Source organism: Mustela putorius, unplaced genomic scaffold, assembly GCF_011764305.1.
Source record: "Mustela putorius furo isolate JIRA1106 unplaced genomic scaffold, ASM1176430v1.1 tig00003993_pilon_pilon_pilon, whole genome shotgun sequence".
Classification (NCBI taxonomy): domain Eukaryota; kingdom Metazoa; phylum Chordata; class Mammalia; order Carnivora; family Mustelidae; genus Mustela; species Mustela putorius.
In genome coordinates, this window is record NW_025422132.1 from 583,326 (window position 1) to 603,088 (window position 19,763).

The following is a 19,763-nucleotide window of genomic DNA, read 5'->3' on the forward strand; positions in this document are numbered from 1 at the left end:
TTTTTCAGTCGGACCTTACTGACGGGGCTCGTGAGGTGCCAGATCTCACAGGAGCAAACTAAAAGATGGGGGAGAAACACCACGGGACGTATCCTTGTGACACAGCCTAATAGGTTGCGCGGCACTTAGAAGGCATAGATCTGCGGAGGCCCTGCCCGTGTCAGGGAGGGGCTTACTGCTGCTGAGTTGGGGGCAGGACCCCTGTACTTGAAGCTGAAATTTCATCCACTTCTTGATACCTGCCCTTTACTCTTCTATACCCCAGCTCCCTTTAAAACTTTCTATTTCTTTGTCTAAGCCAAAGGGGATTGCAATGACTGGCACATATCTGTCCCCGGCCCAAGTTAGGATCCTGGGCCACATAAACAGAGGTAGAACATTTCCGAACTCTGAGGTCATTGTTCCATTATGTGTGGCGTGGGTCAGGTGCTTGCTGGAGTGCCACATCGTCTGCTCTGGGGTGAGCAGAGGAGTCACGGGCTGCCTGTAGGTTGAGACCAAAAACATCCAAACTGTTTTCCTACGAGGGTGTTAATTTATGAGTCCTTAACTGACAAGGATCCTGAAGCATGAGCCCAGTTCTCGGTCAGGGGGACAGGGTGGGCGGAGGCAGGGCGACTGGGCGTGGTGTCCCATAAGATCTGCGAGCATTTGGGGAGGACGGGGTGGTCCTTCCCTGCCCCTGCCTCACGCTCTTTGGTGGCATTTATAGTACTGTGGTTAAGAATCTAAAGAAGCCCATGTACTTTCCCTGAATGGAAAGCTTTCCCAGGCAAGAGGACTTAACTAATCTTACAGAAATGTATCCTGTGAATGGAAGATTTCTGCTCCAAAAAGAACAGTGGCAATGTTTTGGCACCGGGAGGGTGGTCTGAAGGCTCTGATGAGTTTATGCCGGTTCCATTCAACTTGTATTATAATTACTTATTGCTACTGATAGTCTGTTAAATGAAAAGTTACCTGGCCATCTTTTCATCTCAGTAGGACTTGATGATTAGAGAAACCAGACCATTTGTATTCTAGTAGCTTGCAAAGGGTTAGGGGAGACAGGCTACCCAACTACCAAGGGTAAGCTTAACATGTTAACCAGGGAGGAGAGAGCGCCCTGCTAGACCACCTGTATCCCCAAATTGAATAGCCAGATTACAAAGACACGGCCTCAGGCCAGCTCTTGAGCTCTGCTTTTGAACTCTTGTCAACACCAAGTTTATTCATGTTCTCAAAGCCTAGCAGGTTTACTATTGTTAGCTCCTCTTGGGGTGTCTAGAACAAAGCCAGCAACACGTTTAAAGTGAATCTGGGCTCACAGATACCACCAAAAGTGTTCTTTTTGAAACACAGAATTTGAGATCATTTTAGCCTATGCTTAAAGAAAGTGTAAAATGGATGGGGGGTTTGATTTTTGTTCCTTTTTAGAAGGAGAAATAATAAATAGGATGGTTCCCCTGTAGACTCAGAGTCCTTTTAAGTCGGGGCCCTAAAAAAGTTGATGTCTCGCCAGTCTCCTTTCCCATAGCGGGCATCTTTGAGTCTACTGTGCGCACAGCGCGCTACTGGGTGTCAGGAATGTGGTAGATGCTTAAAGTTTTCCGAGAAAGTCCTTGCGATTTGGGCACTGGGCAGATACCCGCAGCGCCCAATGGCAGGACTCCTGGAAGGGTTTGCTTTGCTTCATTGAGAATCGTTGCTCTTCCCTGATGTCGATGTAATAATAGTGAAAGCACCACTTTTTGCCCTGGTGGTTAACATCTCCATCCGTGTGGTTTCTTCCCAATCACTAGAAGATCCATCCAGAGCGAACACCTTCCGAGAAGTTGTTAGCTGTGAAGGAGTTTGAGTCACGTAAGTTTTCTGTGACTGGCCGAGGAGTCGTTGGAAGGACACGTGTCTGTGGACAAGGAACGCAGGGCTGGAGAAAGGCACGGGAAGCTTGTGGTGCTGGGGATTTTAGCAACTAGTTTTTATTTTGACTCGTGTGCCTGTTTTGAAAAAATGACTGTAACTCTTTTTCCCCCCCTGAGTCTTTTTCCCTGAGTTGACATGATGACTAGGAAATAATGAAGGGGAAGTAGGAACTCGCAGATGAGTTGCTGCATCCCGAGCTATCTCCTGCCGGCTCTCCTGGGATGCTGAATATTTTTGTATCTTTGCTGAATTGCAGTCCTGTAAACAGCTGATGTCCTTACTGAAAGGCATTAAATCAGGGCTGTCTTGTGTCTTGACCATGACACAGATTCTGGGGCTAGTGGTGAGGGGAGGGGCTAGACTGGACCGCGCCTGCTTGTCAGGGCTGGCCTCTCGTCCCTGACCTCATTCCTCACGGTCAGTTAAGATTTCCTGTTCCGAGTGACTTCCAGTTGTCAGAGGAAGAGAAGAAAAGAAATGGAATGCTTTTCTTTGCCTAGAATTTATCAGTTACGCCAAGTAATGGGGAAGAATATTTTCTGGGGGCTCCACGGGGTTTTCTTGTTTTTTTGTTTTGTTTTGTTTTGTTTTTGTTTTTTTCCCCATGCCATTTACAGTAGGACAAGGATGTAGCTAGAAAGTCAGAGTTTACTACCCGGTGAATAATGGTTTGCTACTCCCCAGATCTGGAGAAATTAGACAATGAGAAGAGGGACTTGATTCAGAGTGACGTTGCCGCACTTCATCACTTTTACTCCAAGCACCTGGAGTTCCCCGACACGGACAGCCTGGTGGTCCTCTTTGCACAGGTAAGAACACCAGCCTCCGGTGACCATCTCTAGCCTTTCCCTGTCCAAGTCCCTGTCCCCAGCACACACTTGGTAAAGATGATCGGAAATAGACTGATGGCTTCTATGATGACAAGGCTGTTGCCCTGTTGGACCCTGTTTTCCATAGCCCTTCTGGGTGACCTTGAGCAGACCTTGAGCTGGCCCTCCTTGATGTGTGGTACATAGGAAAGTTACCTGACCTCTCCCTTTGGCACAGAAAGAGTTTGAGAAACCAGAGGGGTGCCAGCACCCCAATATTGTGGCATACTAGAAGCTCCTTGAAAGGAAAGACCATTTGAGGTTCCCACAGTAAATTTTGCTTTTCTTCTCTTAAACCTTCTGTTCTGACCCTAGTGTCTTTTACTCCTACAAACACTGTGTCACTAAAGCACAGGCACATCCAGATGCCCCCAGGAGGGAGGCCTTCTCTGCTGCCCCTAGGGAAGGACAGTCACCAAGACAGGAGCCCGAGTGGGTCTAGGTACAGCAAGTCTCTGCTGACAGTTTTTAAGACGTCTTTAGAGAAGTCTAGGTTTACGAAAATCAGATTTAATTAAAAAACCAGAGAGACTTCTAGACAAGAGCAACTTAGAAGTGACTGAGGCGCTGGAAACCAGTGTGTGGAAAGGTGAAGATGGAGGCACGGTTGGAACAGATGGAGGAAGTGCAGCGATCACTGCGGCTGCGCGCAGTCTGACCGCATAGACGTTCCTCTTATGGCGAGGGTGGCACTTCCGTCATGACCTCCTGGATCAGATTGCTCTCCCTTAGGTAGCCAGCATCTCCCCTACAAGCCGAACGTGTAGTTGAAGGTGACCTTCCCGGAGAGAGCAATACGGCAAGGCTGTTGCATGGGTGCACACAGCTCTGTTCCCCTGCCAGAAACTTCCGTCTCTAGCTCCACAAAAGACCTTGGGTGGATGCTTACGCATCTTGATCTTAGAACAGAATCAGCGTCGCCTGTATACCTTTTGACTCAGTAATTCCATTTCCAGGAATCTGTCCCAAAGAATCATCAGAGAATGTGGACAGTAATTCACACGCAGATTGTCTATGGCGGGTTCTCTTTAAAACTGGGAGGAAAGAAGGGAAACAACAGATGGCTTTGGTCGGCAGTGCCTGGCATAGCCTTGTGACTAAAGGTTATAGCCTGTATATCTTGTTTTAGCGGATGTGTAAAGATGTGCAAAACGTGGATAGAGCTGTAGTATAAAAGCAGGATAAAAATGTGTATAATACGAGAACACACACACATATGTTAAAAAAAAAAGATTTGGTGCAAGGTCACAGGTGATTATCTCCTGAGTTGTAGACTGTTTTTGCTTTTTTTAGTTGGGTGATTTTCTGAATTTTCTGCAATGAGTGTATGTAACTTAAGAAAACACTCAAAGGGGGCTCAGTGGGTTAAGCCTCTACCTTCTGCTCAGGTCATGATCCCAGGGTCCTGGGACCCCACCTCAGGCTCCCTGCTCAGCGAGGAGTCTGCTTGTCCCTGCCCCCTGCCCCTTCCCCCGCACATGTGCACACCCGCTCTCTCTCTCCCTCTCCCGCAAATAAATAAGTAAAATCTTAAAAGAAAAAAGAACACTAAAAAGAAGAAAAAGATTAAAAAGCATCCATAATTCTTCCACTTCAGAAATTCCACGTTTAATGAATGAAGTGAGTCTTTATCTCTTTTCTGAACCACTTGAACTGCCGTGAGCGTGACTGCTACCGGTTGGATGAATTCCTTGATGGATATAATGTTATAGATAATATTTCTGTTTTGTGACTGTCGCCCTCAGGGGAAAAAAATGCCATTCTTGGTAAAGGAAAAAGGATTCCAGTTATGAGTGTTACAGTAGATTTTCCTAATTTTCACTTTACCCTGGATTTATATTTTTCCTAAGGGTCCTAAGACAGTGGATTTGAGTGACAGTGGGCAGTTGAGGAATTGACTATCTGCCATTAAAAAAAAAAAAGAGAGAGAGAGAGAGTTACCTGACTCTTTTCTGGACTGGAGAGGGCATGGTTATATGAGAACCCAGGAGAGATGAAATAAATATAGTGTGTTTTCCCTTCTAACTGTGAAAAAAGATCGCTTTTCCTCCAGCACAGCAAAGGATGCTGGTAGGACTTCTCAGTTTTGGTGTCGGAGCTCTGGGACCCTATCTTCATAACCAGAAATCAAGGCACTTGGTCTCACAAGCAGAAGTATATTTGTGGTGAAAATGACTCAGAATCTTTGACATTTGGACTTACTCAAAATCCAGGAGATAAAGATACACACACACACACACACACACACACACACACAATAACTGAAATAATTAATTCCTTTATAGACTTCATATTTATCAGATCATAATATCCATTCTCCATTGTGTGTGTATGCACTTACATGTGTATGTGTGTGTATAGACATACACATGTATCTTTTCACATATGAATTTGAATAGGGACTTGTAGTATCCCCAGAGAAAACTCCAAAGCAAAGCTGAAAAGTGCTGTTCGAGCCCCGGGCCACCCTCTGGCCCCACGCTGCGTGTCCTCTTCTCCAGCCTCCAAGCCTTCTCCTCCCTCTGCTTTGTGGGAGGGCGTCGTGGGTTACCTTGTGGCCCAGCAGCAGCTGGCAGCAGAAGGTGACTGCACTCCTCCAACAGCGTCGAGGTGCATTCTAATCACTGGGAACATATGCAGGGTTGGGAAGTGTATTTTTGGTGTGCAGCCTACTTCTCTAAATGCTAATTATGAGAATAGATTTAGCAAGGCACTTAACGCCCGAGTTGACTTGAAAAAAAGGACGGCGGCTCATGCATCCTTCTTAACAACATGCAAGTTCACTGTTCCTCTCTGGGGATATTTCAGAAGGGAGGGAAAACTGGCAGAGAAACTGCTATGCGGTTTGGCTTGTCCCCCATCCCCGCCTCCCAGGAAGGAACCGTGAGGACACTGTGCTCACAGGAGCCTCTGCTCCTGAAGAAACACACTCGCTCTTCCTCAGGGAGAGGAGGACGGTGGAGGGAATCGAGCGACCAGGGCTTGTAGAACACTGAAGCCCGAAGGAATCTGGAATCACAGACTGGTCCCGGGTTGGACCAGCAGAGGACGAGATTAAGAGGCAAAGGAGTGAGTCTCCTACCCCTCAGAGTTAGTGAGGAGCTGTCTGTCCCTCAATCGGTTTTGAAAATTGTCGCTAGATTCTCATTCATTCTCTCCTTTTGCAGACACTGCTGAGACATGGTAGTGCTGTTCCGAGGTTGTCTGTAGATCACGAAGGACCCGCCATGGTGCAGGGCACAGAGCTCATGCTCCAGTATATTTTGTTGAAATATACCCAAATATCTTACCCAATGTTGGTTGTAGCTCATTGGCTCCTGATGGTTGGTTAATGTCCTGATGACAGAGCAGGTTGGGGTACTGGAAGATGGCACAAAAAATACGACATGAAGTCTATGTAGAAATGCCCAACAACTCCGGACTTCCAAGGCTGTCTGTTGTTCCAGTCTGCAGTAATCTCTTTATGTCGAAAGTTCTAACTACTGGTTGTAAATATGTTGAATTGCAAAAGCCACAAATGAAACCCGTCACAGCCTTTACTTCTCTGTGCATCTAGATTTCTAAGCCTTTTGAGTTTTATGGAGAATTGCCTTATTATTATTCCTAGGTCAGAACAGTTTCAGAGGAAAATGAGATAGAGTAAAACTCTAGTGTTTCTGAGAACTTTGTTATCTGAATATCTGGTCCTAACTCTGACTCCTTGTCTGCCACTCACTATTTCTATGGCCTTGAGCAAGTTCTCAATCATTGACCTCTCCCTGAGCCTCAGTTTCCACATCCATAAAATGGGTCATCAGAGCAGTTTTGCAGATTTATGAAAGGGTAAACATGTAGCACCTAGCATAGGGCCTGGCCCAAAGGATGTGCACAGTGGATGCTGTTTTAAAAAGCCCATCTGGGGGCACCTGGGTGGCTCAGTGGGTTAAGCCACTGCCTTCGGCTCGGGTCATGATCTCAGGGTCCTGGGATCGAGTCCCGCGTCGGGCTCTCTGCTCAGCGGGGAGCCTGCTTCCCTGTCTCTCTCTCTCTGCCTGCCTCTCCATCTACTTGTGATTTCTCTCTGTCAAATAAATAAATAAATCTTTGGGAAAAAAAAAAAAAAAAAAAAAAGCCCGTCTGTTGGCCTGAAATGTCCCGGTGCAGTGTCTCCAGTATGGAAGGATGTGGTTCTGACCCATGGGGTAAAAGCGTTCAGCTTGTGTGCCTCACAGGCAGCCTTCACAGCAGCTTGGCAGGACTTGTGGGGGGGGGTATCTCAGCCTTTGCCACTGGCTCTGGGCCAGTCACTGCTCCTCTCTGACTTCAGATTCGTCATTTGAAAAGTACAAAGACTGGTTCCCCTTCCAGTTCTGAAGTCTTAGATGTAAAGGAAAAATACCCACTGAGCTGTCTCCCTGTTGGACCGGGTGTACATCCAGGGCACGGAGTTAAGCCTGTTCATCCTTCTGTGCCCAGTGCCCACCCTGTAGTGGCTCTCAGGGAACATCAGTGGAAAGAATAAATGTACAGAACATAAAATCAGGGCGTACAGTCCTCAGGGCAGCCTGCTCACTCCGCGTTAGACTTGCACAGGTGCGAGAGTCACTCTTCTTCTTAAGGCTGAGACAGTTGCCAGTGGTTGATTTGGGCCGAGATGTGAAAGACGGGTGTCTGTTCGTTAGCCTCCGGCCCTCGGCCCTGTGCCTCTCGAGGGGGTGGGCAGCAGTCAGGTCAGCTCTGGAAGTATTTCCCCATTCACCACCTCACCGCGTGGGGCAAGTTGTGGATTAAGTGACTTCTTTTTCTTAATGTATCATTTATTGGGGTACCGTTGACCGACAGGGTTACGTTAGCTTCAGGTATGCCACATAGTGTACAGCACTGGTGTACATCGGGAAATGGTCTGTGCTCTGAGTCCACCTGTCCTGTCACCTTACGCAGTCAACACAGTATTCCTGACTACCTTCCCCATCCTGCACGTTTCATCCTCATGGCTCATGGCTCTTTTACCCGGAGAAAATCAGGGACAGAGGGACCCTGTGATGGGTTCGTGATCATACAGCCGATCTATGGCATCACTAGGACTGGACTCCAGGTATCCTAACTCTAGACTTCAGTCCTTAGAGCCTTAGCGGCTGTGGTGGCCTCGGGCCACTGTGTGTGAGGTGGTGGGGGCGCGGGGGGGGGGGCGCGCAGGGGGTAGGTCAGCTGCACTAAAGGTTCTTCCTTCCTAACAATTCTGCCTTTGTTTGTTACACATGAGATTGCTGGGTCAGTTTTGTTTGAGCCAAGGGTACGTTGGCCAAAAGACAGGTTTTTACATCACTCAACTGGAATGTCGTCCTAGTTAATTTGTGAAAGGTCAAAATTAAAGAATGATTTCTATCCGAAGAGAAGCTTCCTCTCACCTGTTTCTTTCTCCCCCTCTCTCACTGCAGGTTAACTGTAATGGCTTCACAATTGAAGATGAAGAGCTTTCTCATTTGGGATCAGCAATATTTCCCGAGTAGGCTGAGTTTGACTTCACTTCTTTTCCTTTCTACTTAACTTAACACTAATTAGATTTTTTTTTTTTTTGATTTTTAAATAACCTACCTAACTGCATGTGGCAGGCATGAAACTCCAAGTGAATTAAGACACCTTTTTAATTCTGCCAGATTTCAAAATATTTCCCATCCATTTAAGGATCCAAAGGTAGTAGTTAAGAGAACAGTGGCTTGTTAAGTCCTGCGAGGTACGGAGCTATTATTAAAGAATGTTTTATAGTGCGCATAGAAGGAACAGTCTGTGCCCTGCTGAGAAATTTGCTTTTTGCATGTCTTTGGTTCTGGAACTCTTTGGGTTTCTTATACTCAAAGCAAAACACTAATTGCCAACCAAGAATTGGCCGTAGGCTAATGCAGAGACGATATGAGCTTCTACAGCTGTTTGTTCTTCTCGAAAAATACGAGTATAAAAACAGCACAGCTGGGGTGGGACACTCTGCTCAAGTAGCCAACTAGGAGGATTTCAAAGAACGACAGGATTTTTCTTTACTTCAGGAAAACTCAAGTAATTTAAGAAAGGCTGGCCCGCTGGCAAATGCAGGTGTTTATAGCTCCGACTTTCATGGATTTGCCAAAAATGGCTTTGCTGTGGGGTCTGCTGGAATGGGTGTTTTCAGATGCTTTGGTTCCCTGAAATCAGTCCTCCCTGCAGAGATGGGGCGAAGAAGCCCTCCCTGCGTCCCCCGTCTGAATCCACAGTGTAGATCGGCGAGGCTCTTAACACACACCCCCAAGCCTTTAGCTTCGGGCTGAAGCAGAGAAAAGGGGACACCCATGTGTTTGCCGTGGATGATGCGTGAGCTCCTGGGGCACGCGTGTGCGTGTGTGTGTGTGTGTGTGTGGCCGCCTGGATCTGGGCGTCACACGGGTCTGAAAGATAGAGAAGCACGTGGACAGGCCTGTGTCTTGGCAGCACCTGCCACGGGCCTTCCCAGCCACTGCAGCCGGGAGTTTCTTCACGTGATATTGTCCCCGTGGCCAGAATGGTGGCCTTGGCCGTTCGAATTCCGATAGTGAGGAAAGAAGTGTCTTGGGGAGAAGGCCTTGAGAAAAGGAAGGAGAAACTGGGAGAGGCCATCAGACCCTCTTTAGAAGGCTCTTCCTGACAACTTCAGACCTGAAAGAACGTAGCTGCTCTCAGTGTTTTCCAGACGGAGAGCGAGGGTCAGTGGTGTTGTCTGGCATTTTACCGGGCGCCGTGATCACGGGAGAATGATGATACCAAGGGCGTGAACTCTTCTGGGTTCTTTGCCTTGGTGAATTTCTCCCAGATATCCAGGGGTCTGTCTTGAAATGAATTAATAGTTCATCAATGAAAGATTCTAGAAAGCAGCTTTTCCCTGAGTGACAACTCTCAGTGCACTTGTTTATCAGGTTTCCTGGGGCCTGGTGGCCTGTTGTTAAGCCAGGTGGGCTGTGCTGCGTGGCAGAGGCGACCCTTCCAAAGGACGAGACAGGGGACTTGCTCCGTGTTCTCCCAGGCTCAAGGCCAGTCACATGGCTCGCTTACTGTGGCCTTAGCACCTGGGAGCTGGGAGATGAGCGGTCATCTCTCTGTTGTGTTCGGCAGAGCGAGGGCAGCCCGTCCTCATCGGGCCCCAGTGCTCTCTGCTCTTTTGTGCTGGGGCAGACAGGACCGGGGTTCTGGTAGCTGAGGGCTCAGGCAAGTGACACTGGCTTCCAGAGCCATGTTCCATATGGATGTGAGTGCCCATATGAGCCCCAGTTTCCAGGCAGTTTTAATTGGGGGAAAAATCCCTTTGGGCAGAAATCATATCAGCATTGTGATTTCAAAGGCAGCATTTTCAGAGATCAAGCACTGTTTCCCTGTAGTTTAGAAATTTCTGTTCTCAGAACTTTGACCTTGATATAATCAGAAAGCTCAAAGCCCCTCGCATAGGCGAGTCTCTCTGTCCTCTCCGTCCCTGAAAAGCAGACAGTGAGCAGCAGGAGCAGTAATGTCCCAATTTTCCAGATGAGGAAATCAGGGTGTGGAGAGAGGGGCAGCTGGGCTCCTCGGGGCCTCTCCGGGTACCCCAAGCCCTGCCTGAGGAAGCTGGCCTCTCCTTGGTGGCAGTTTCCCAACAGCTGAAGAAAAGACGCCAGAAATGATCCACAAACAGAAAAAGCTGCTTGGAGCCGGCACCCCATCTGTCCCGCGCAGGGTCCAGTGGGGGAGCCGTCTGCCACGGCCGCTGGGCTTTGAGTCCTTCATCTCGCGGGAAGGAGCGTTGGTGGGATTCATTGTCACCACTGTTTTTATTGTTGTGTGTGTGTATGTGTGTGTGTCTCTGTGTGTGTGTGTTTGTTTGGCCCACATGTCACCATTTTGAATTGTGAATTTTACTTTTCCGTATTGCTAGAGGCATTAGATATGATACAGACACAGGCAGGACGATCTCTTAGACTACGATGGCCAACTGTTAGATTGTTTTTTCAAACGTCCTACCAAGATCCCAGTCTTGCAACCTAGTAAGTACATAGCCCAGGATCGCCTGATCAGTCTGCCTTCCGGGGAGAAAACTGGGTTTTCTTTTCTGATTGACAGCGTTGCACTGATGAATCACAGCTGTTGCCCCAATGTCATTGTGACCTACAAGGGGACCCTGGCAGAAGTAAGAGCTGTACAGGAGATCAGCCCGGGAGAGGAGGTGAGTGTGAGGCTGGCGGCAGCTGTGGCCGTGGGTTTCCAGCTGTGGTTTTACAGGGCAATCTGGAAGATTCTCTGTGGCCGCACTGGGCAAGGTGGTCTGGGAGTGATCCCAGCAGCTGACCAGTTTCTGGTCTCAGGCCCTGCAAGTCAGTGATCAGCTTCATGGCTCATGACTTCGAGCCCTACGCTTTTGCCTTCCATTCAGTGCTCCCCATTTCCGTCAATGGCCAAGAAAAAACAGGAAAGAATAAATTTGAGCTCAATCCCTTGCAAAGACTGATAGAGATTTGCAGAGAAAGGACACTGCCCAAATGAGCTCAGCAAGATTTTGGAAGCTCTTGAGCGTCTCTGTATTTCTCCTGCTGAACAATTGAGTTTGAGCTTTTGCTTTTTCTTAGTGAATTTTGGCCTGTCCTCCCCACACCCCCAAAGAAGGTCAATCCCACTGTTACATGAAAGAGAGAAAAGCAACCCAGTGGTAGCTAACGCGTTGGACACCAGATGCCCACATGACCCTCGCACATGCTGTCTCTCCACATCTGAGCTCCCGAGAGATCGTTGTTTAGGAACGCAGTTCAGGTGGTGGCCGAACACACCAATGGGGCCAGGGGAGGCCGTCTGTGGCCAAGAGGCACCGTCCTAAACTTAGGGACGTGGAGAAAACCAGGTGTTCTCTCCCCTGCTCAGTGATTCCCTGTCCCTTTCCCATGTGCTGGCCCCGAGCGGCTGATTGGCCAATTGGGAGAGGAATGCTGTGTGCTCTTAAGTAAGTAAGAGATTCCCTAGCAAGGACACATGGATTGGTTAGGACCGTAACCGCACACTTCAGAGTCCATTTCAGTTTAATCATCTTCAGTGCTTTTTTAAGGTCTTTGGATATTTTAAATTTTAGACACAGTGATTAGTGTGCTAAGCGATCAAGGCCTTGGCTTCTCCAGAAGCTGTTGACCAACCCAGAGCCGAACTTGGGGCGGGAAGTCCAGGGCACAGATGAGACTTTCTGCCCTTTGCTTAATTCATCATGACGAGGGTACCCTGTTTTCAGTTGGGGCCTCTTGCGACTACGCCGATGCCTCCGTAGGAGGCACAGTCTCAGTGGGTCAGAATGTAAGTCACCAGGCTCCAGCGCTCCCCTGGGGCTGCTTGTGGAGACTCCACAGTCTGTCACCTGGCCGGGCTCTGCCTGGGCCCGCACAGCGACACTGAGCGGCCTCTGTCGCCATCTTCTGGGCCCTTGTGTTTGTTGCGCGATGTCTCTGTCCATCCTGTCAAGGGAACGCGGCAGCTCTTGCTGTGGTGAGGGAGGCCTGCAGAGCTAGCTCCTGTGCCTTCGCCCTCCCGCGATCGGAAATGCGGTGACCTCACTTTGGGGTTCAGTGCTTTGGGGCGACTTGCCCTTTAAAGAGGGTGTCAGATGAGCCACGAGGTCTCCCTGACTGCCCTTTGGGTTGGGAAGAGCCTGGCTTGGCGGTGCCTGCAAGCACCCAGCCCGGTGCAGGTCCCCCCGCCTGCCAGCCTGAGGTTACTGGCACGCTGACGGCTTTGTGACATCCATCTGTTCGGTCAGACATTTGCCTGATGGTGTGGGATGAGCAGCAAGTGCCGTCCCAGTGAGTAGATAATGGGCAGTTAAATGCCGGGCTCCTCCATATGCTCCAAGTCCCAGTTAAAGACCCCGTTAGAAAACAGCAAGGACGGGAGCACCCGAGGAGCGCAAAGGCAAGAGGTCTCCAAGTTCTCTGGCCCAGCGGGGTAAGGCAGCAGCCTGCTGCTGCCCCAGAGGCTGTGTCCTCCCTCTGCCCGGCCCAGCCTCCTGCTCCCTTGCCAGCAGACCGCAGATGTGTTCCTGCTTCCCCTCCATCCGGCAAGGCATCCAAGCTGGCCCAATCTGGGAAAGAAAGGGGCTGAACGAAGGCCGGGCAGACACGAACCCGGGCCAGTCTCAAGCACGAGTAGGGTCTGTGCGTCTCCGCATGTGACGGGGCCCGTCCTTGCTGGGACACATCCACTGTTGGCTGTCTTTGGGGAGGAAGGGGGTGGGCATGCTTTCAGCACTCCCCGTTGACTGTTCTGGGGACTCCTTGATTCTCTAGAAGGCGGAAAGAAAGGCTCTTTCTTTCCATAGCAAGGATGTGGACAAAACTAGGGGATTGCTGACTTTAGAGAATTCAGGGTTTTTAAAGGAAGAGCATCCCCCCAGCTGTGGCCCTCCTTGGGGCCCACCCCCGTGAGTGTTTGCAGAGCCGCAGGTGCCCCAGGAAAGGGAAGGAGCGAGTGCACCTGCGACAGACAGCCTTGTCCACTCCTTTTACCCCCTTAGGTGTTCACCAGCTACATTGACCTCCTGTACCCAACAGAAGATAGGAATGACCGGTTAAGAGATTCTTACTTCTTTACCTGCCAGTGCCAGGAGTGCACCACCAAAGACAAGGTAGGGCCCTGATCAGGTGAAGGTGCCGACGCCACCCTGCAGCTCAGGACCTCAGGTGCCATACACTGCCCTCTCTGCCTTGGGGTATGCATTGCCCATGCTCTTCCGTCCGTGCCCCCCGCTCCTCATTCTGTTCTCTTCATTCATAGATGTGTGAGCCCACAGATCTGCCCATAGCAAACATGTTCTAAGTGTCCTGCCTTGATAAGGATTGTCTAGAAAATTCGTATTTTTATTTGTTTGTTGTAAAAAGGTATTCGAGTACTCAATTTCTTGGATCCAGTGCCCAGTTTCCTTGCAACTTTACAATGGGTGAACCCCTATCTCTACATGGAAAAATAGACTATTTGAGAGGTTTCCCCTTGGTGCAGTTTCTGTACGAGGTAATGTCTTGCACGTGTGGACATTTCCCACAGGATAAGGCCAAGGTGGAAATCCGGAAGCTCAGCGATCCCCCAAAGGCAGAAACCATCCGTGAGATGGTCCGATATGCGCGCAACGTCATCGAGGAGTTCCGGAGGGCCAAGCACTACAAATATATCCTTTGCACCTGTCCAGAAGTCTACTGCCCCTCACCTGCCAGAGGTGCTGGGTGAGCTGGGGGGCAGGGAGCGGACGAAGGGTGAGTGTAAGATTCTGAACGGGCAAGGAGGAGTGTCTCCTGGCAGATGTGGGCAGAATAACGGACTGCCTGTGACTTGGCGTCACCCGCACCTAGTTCTAAGGTGTTGATGTCATCTTTCTTCTCTTCGTTTCGCTAGTGTGGTCAGGAGCTGGATGTGGTAGAAGAGTTTCTGGTCAAAGCTGTGAAGGAGAGTTCCTTGCAGGCCGTCATCGCTTGGGTGTTGTACTCCAGGCAAGCACAGTACCGTGGGCTTTGCTTATTACAGCACCGCACCTAATCCACACAGGGACACACGGTTTTGCCATCCCCATGTAGCAGATGGGACTCCTAGATTGGAAGTAATTTACCCAAGGGACAGAGCTCACCAGGATTTTTGCTCCAGGTCTGCTGACTACCATAATCCATATTCTTAACCCCTACATTACAGCATTTTCTTAGGTAAAAAGGCATCACATTTACACATGGTGGGGAAGAGCTAAAAGCAGTGGAGGAAGTTAGAGGCACAATTTTTTTTTTTTTCCTCAGTCTAAAAAAGAACTTTCCTATAGTGGGGACTTCTTCCTTAAAAATGCTTCTACTAAAGTGCTGATGTTGGGTGATGGAGGTTGAAGGTTTGTAGTTTTAAACGTTGTTTATAGCTGAACCGAGGGTCTGTTCCCCATGGCTCAAATTTTTCAATTGTGTTTAATAGTTGAGGTCATTAGTTATTCCCAAAGTTTCTTTCTTTAAAAAAGCATGTTACTTGCAGAAAAAAATATTTTCCTTTCCCTTTTGCTTGGCTTTCCCTAATTTACTTTTTCAGAGGGTGAGGGAAGGGGCAAGGTGGAGGGAGTAACTCCTGGAACCCAGCCTTGGGCAGTGTCCAAACAGAAAGGCCCCAGCCAGTGGTTTCCTTGACTCCAGAGCACCCCCTAGTGAGCTGCTGGAGATCTGCGAGCTCAGCCAGGAGAAGATGGGCTCCGTGTTTGAGGACAGCAACGTGTACATGCTGCACATGATGTACCAGGCCATGGGCGTCTGCCTGTACATGCAGGATTGGGAAGGAGCCCTCCGATATGGACAGAAAATCATTAAGCCCTACAGGTGATTGCGATGGCTGTCCTCGTCCTCTTAGCAGGGACTGGAATTGGGTGATTTGGAATGCTGCGTTTGTTTTCTGACTGTCCTGTGTCGGAACATGCCTCGAACAGCTTTCTCTTTCTGCACCCACACCTGGAGGCCCAGGGGCAGGCTGCTGCTGCGTCGGGCCTGGCCTGTTGGGTCGGCCTTCTGCAAGAGATGCCTGTGGAGACAGGTTGGGGTTAGGAAGGGGGCACCGGGCAAGAGCCCTGCCGAGACCTGTCCAGTGTGCTGTGTCCAAAGTAGTTAATTCCTATCAGTATTAAGAAGCCACCAGCTCGTTTCTTTTCCCTCCCACGCCTTCCAAGGTAAACAGACGTGCTCATTGGTAAGCGGGGGTCTCACATCCCTGCTTTTCCCTGGTTAGTCACACCACCCTCTTCTTGTGCTTTTTGGAATTGCAGCCCAGTTTGCAAGTGGGGACATGCTAGGACCATTGTGTTGGTTTTTGTTATCCATTCCCCCCTGCCAAAGCTCCCCACCCCCACCCCTCGTTCTGAATAAGGCAAGCTGGATTTTAGCTTCCAGGAATAGTGGATTTCAGCCCCGGGGAAGTTTCCTATTGAGAAGGTTTTTAAACCTCAAAGTGTGTGACTGATGGAGGTTTGAGGCAGTGTCCTCCGCCTCTGAGTAGCCGTTTCAGGGCTGGGAAGGCCTAGATCTTATCAGTGGGGCCCTTGTTAAACGCATTCACATTGTACATTTATTTGTGCCTCCCTGAGACCCAAGTGGCTCAGCATCCCTGGGCATTAGACCTGAGATCCCTGTGCCCCCAGAAGCACCCCCGGTGTCTCTCATGGATTTGAGAAGCCCTCAGCACTCCCTCCAGTTCTGGGGTTGGGGACTATAAAGTTTGTGTCCAGGCTGGATTTCCAGGGCCTTCCACTTAACCCTGCCTTGCGCAGAGAAGCCATCAGGGGGAGCTCAAGGGAAGCCAGCTCCTAAAATCTGCTCTTAGAAACTATTTGCTACACCACAGAGGCTCTCAAAACCTGTCATCTTCCTAGGCTTGGTGAGAAAGGCCTCCGGTCTTATGCCCACTGTCCTCCGTGAGATCCGGAGAGAGGGGATGAGGGAGAGAGAAAGATACGAGATCATCTTCGCCTTGTGGTCCGTCTCCCAGCAGGGCCTTGCTCCCCTGCACCCTTCCTTAGCTTAGTGAGCTCCTCCTGGAAGCGGGCTCTGGTGCAACAGCTTCCCCTGGGCAGATGATGCCGCCTGCCCAGGAATACAGCTGGGATGTGCCTCTTTTGGGTGGCTCTTGAGGGTAGCGCCATACAGACCAGTCTATAAATCAACACCTGCACACACACACGCTTTCTCCGCCCATCCGCTCTCACCCTTGAGCGGCCTCTTGGTCTCTTTCCCTGGCAGGCCCTACCTGTCGGCCTTGTAAAATGCAGAGAGGGAATGCCGGCTATATACAAGGCCCCTACCGGACCACAGAGAACACTTACCTAGAAGTAGGTGTCCTGACTGCGGAGTGCTGGCCGCCTTGTTAAACCAACTGATGCCGTAGAGTGTGACAGAAAGCCGAGGTCCTGAGACACACGGGGTGTGTGTGTGTTTAGATGTACTGTCTTTTTAATATGAGAGGATAGGCCTAGTGTCTTCATAAATAGGGGATTCACTTTAAAAGATGTTTTTCCCTGTGCCCTGCTCTGGGTGCACCCAAAACAAAAATCTGGGATTAGGATTGAATGTTGTGTTTATCAATATTTTTTTGTGTAGGATTTCCCCTGCGGTTTTTCTGTAGCTTTTCAGAAACACACGAATTGCGTGAAAGGAAGCGCCTCTGGGGTGCTTAGACAGGATCGAGCCGTCCACACTGTCCCCTAGCACCTGCCACGGCTTGGAGGAGCCTAGCCGCCACGGGGAGCAGGCCGCGGGCTGGGCAGCCGTGGGCTCGCTGTGCCTGGTCTACGGGCTGCTCCCGGACCTTTGACAAGTGGCCTTTTACCTTTTCCTCTTCCTGCAGCAAGCACTACCCTCTGTACTCGCTCAACGTGGCCTCCATGTGGCTGAAGCTGGGGAGGCTATACATGGGCCTGGAAGACAAAGCTGCTGGGGAGAAAGCCCTGAAGAAGGTACGTCGACAGCCTGGGGCTGGGGGGTCCCGGTGCCCCGTGGCCCCTTCGTCCCCTGCTCTCCTGCCTGATAGGAGACTCAGGGAGACTGAGTGACTCAGGCCCTAGAGATTTGACCCACTCTTGAGTCACCTCCAGCCAGAGAGGTGGGGGAGGTGGGCTGGGTAGGTCAGAATAGGGTAAGTGATTGAGCGTTTGCCTGGCCTGCACCCGGGCCCTCCCGTAGGAAAGGGATGCGCCCACTGAGGGGGACTGGCTGCCGTTCTGGGCACAGCCTGTGACTGGAGAGAAGGGGGGACCGTCTCCATCCTGCGGGAAGCCCTGGAAGTGGACAGAGGCCACGGGGTGGGTCGGGAGACTGTGCTGAGGGAATCTTCCATTTGTCCTTCGGTTTATAATTATGCACTTGCAGTTTCTAAAATGTACATAACTGTTCATCCAATACCAGCTACATGGGAGGACCCTCCTATGGTTTTTTTTTTTTTCTTTTAATTCTCACAAAAATGAGACTTTACTGATGGAAAAATTGAGATCCAAACAGGCTGAGGCCTTCCTTCAGACTGGGGTCTTTCTGAGTTGGAAGTGTCCACTCCACTTACTGAGGCTGCGACCCACACGTGGGCAGACCAGGCCCGTGGGCAGTATTTGCCTCCCTCAGGGTCCACAGCTGTCCCGTGTGATCGACAGGGCAGGGCCCTGACCTGTTACCTGACCGGAGCTCACAATCACCGTCCTATTTGATTCTTGTTCTTTGCGTAGAAGTTAACAGGTGATGAAGTGTAATCTTTGAGACAGTCTGTTGAGTCCTGTAAGAAAATGTCTGTGAATGTTGGGGCCAAATTCCCTGTATCTCCCCAGTAGACTACTTGGGAAGGTGGTGTAAGGTCCCATATCTCAAACAGAAGGGTCTGGGCCCAACTAGGCTAGAAGTGTGAGCTAAGTATAATCTTTTCCTTCCCCCCCCCCCCTTTTAAATACTTTTCCCTTTTTAAACCATAGAATTACCTTGTAAGGTAACAGATTTATTGTCTTGGTGAATTGAGGGAAAATTGACTAGTTGAGTCACAGGGGCAAGGTGCTGGTAGGTAACGAGGTACGACATCAGTGAAGGACACAGGAGATCTGAGCAAGAAGCATGAGTCCTGAACTGACCACAGAAGAGAGGGAGCAAGGGAGGCATTTGATACAGGACATTCCTGAAGGCTCACACTGTTCTTGGCCTGCCTCCTGTTGGTTTGAGATCTATGAAGTGAATGGTATAAATGAGAGGTTTGTCCATTAGAGTCATAGGCCATCAGAAATTCTGTCTGGAGAGTGCAATTTCTATATGTGAGTAATATAGTTGAATACAAAAAAGCAAAATAAATTCGTAGAGATAACATTTGGGCTCTGCGTCCTATATCCCGGACCCTATTCTAAACACTTCACGTGTACTAACAACTGAGAGGTAGGCATCGTTCCTATTCTGCAGATGAGGAAAATGAGGCACAGAGTAGTTAAGCAAATTGCCCAAGGTCACAGAGCGAGGATGTGATGGAGCCCCCCAGCAACGCCCCACTATGAAGAAGCCTTGTCATAAATATGTTCTCTCCAGCTTCCTCAAATGAGACCCGCAACTACTTTTAAGGTTTTTTTAAGAATATGTATTACAAGGAAACGTGCTGTTTGAAAGGGAAGGACAGTCGCCTCATGTCTTACGGATTCGCCGTGTCAACTAAAACCGGGATAGGTTCGACGTGAGGTTCACTGTGGACTTCTCTGTTCCAGCCTGTTGACTTCGTTGAGCACAGCCAAGTCATTCTGTCCCTAAAGCATTGCTCACTGCAGTATCTAGAATATCACGAAATGGGTTTCTCTGTATCCTTTCTTCAGCCAGTGGTACAGACTGGGTGACTAGTTGGTCATCAGATAATCTCGTCCATTTAAAAAGAAAGGAGGAAGAGGAGGAGGCCGGGTTCTGGAGGAGAAGGGGGCTCTAGGAGCCCGTGTGTGTCCTGCGTCTTGACGCAGAGCAGTCTGGCTGGGGTTGCGGGGGCCCGCGGGGCAGGGTGTGGGCGAGAGGGGGCTGCTTCCAGGCTCTCAGCCGGTCGCTTGTCTCTGCCTCTCCTAGGCCATCGCCATCATGGAAGTGGCCCACGGCAAAGATCACCCGTACATTTCTGAGATCAAACAGGAGATTGAAAGCCACTGAAAACACGCCAACTTGGTCGTTTTTATTTAAATGCTAATGCAGAAGCCTTCCAGGATTTGAATATTTCCAGTCCTATACACGACTCCTGCATTTCCGTACAATCGCTGGAATGAAAACGCTACTCGCGCTTAAGCCTCACACATGGCTTACCTGGAAGTTGGTCTTCACCTTTGCTCTTAGTACCAAAGTCATCTTGGAATGCTTTTGTTGCCCTAAGAGATAATGGCATGGTTTCGTATGTTATCTTAGATTCTGGACAGACTGAGTTTTAAAAAAATATGATTATTTTTCCCTTCATGCCTATTATGATGTTCTGAACACACCGGAATGATGAGGGAGAATAAAAAAGGTAACGGTA

General features: G+C 49.6%; 1 protein-coding gene across 2 annotated transcripts in view; it reads left to right on the forward strand.

The window, feature by feature from the left end:
- The window catches only part of SMYD2 (SET and MYND domain containing 2), a 48,291-nt gene extending 28,528 nt beyond the window's left edge, over window positions 1–19,763 (forward strand). For both annotated transcript variants that reach the window (XM_045071896.1, XM_045071897.1), the window contains 9 exons: window positions 1,782–1,842; window positions 2,590–2,714; window positions 8,192–8,259; window positions 10,848–10,950; window positions 13,273–13,383; window positions 13,800–13,920; window positions 14,917–15,091; window positions 17,106–17,214; window positions 19,325–19,763. In XM_045071896.1, coding sequence (XP_044927831.1) covers window positions 1,782–1,842; window positions 2,590–2,714; window positions 8,192–8,259; window positions 10,848–10,950; window positions 13,273–13,383; window positions 13,800–13,920; window positions 14,917–15,091; window positions 17,106–17,214; window positions 19,325–19,405 — 954 coding nt within the window. In that variant the 3' untranslated portion in view covers window positions 19,406–19,763. The remainder of the gene's footprint in view (window positions 1–1,781; window positions 1,843–2,589; window positions 2,715–8,191; window positions 8,260–10,847; window positions 10,951–13,272; window positions 13,384–13,799; window positions 13,921–14,916; window positions 15,092–17,105; window positions 17,215–19,324) is intronic.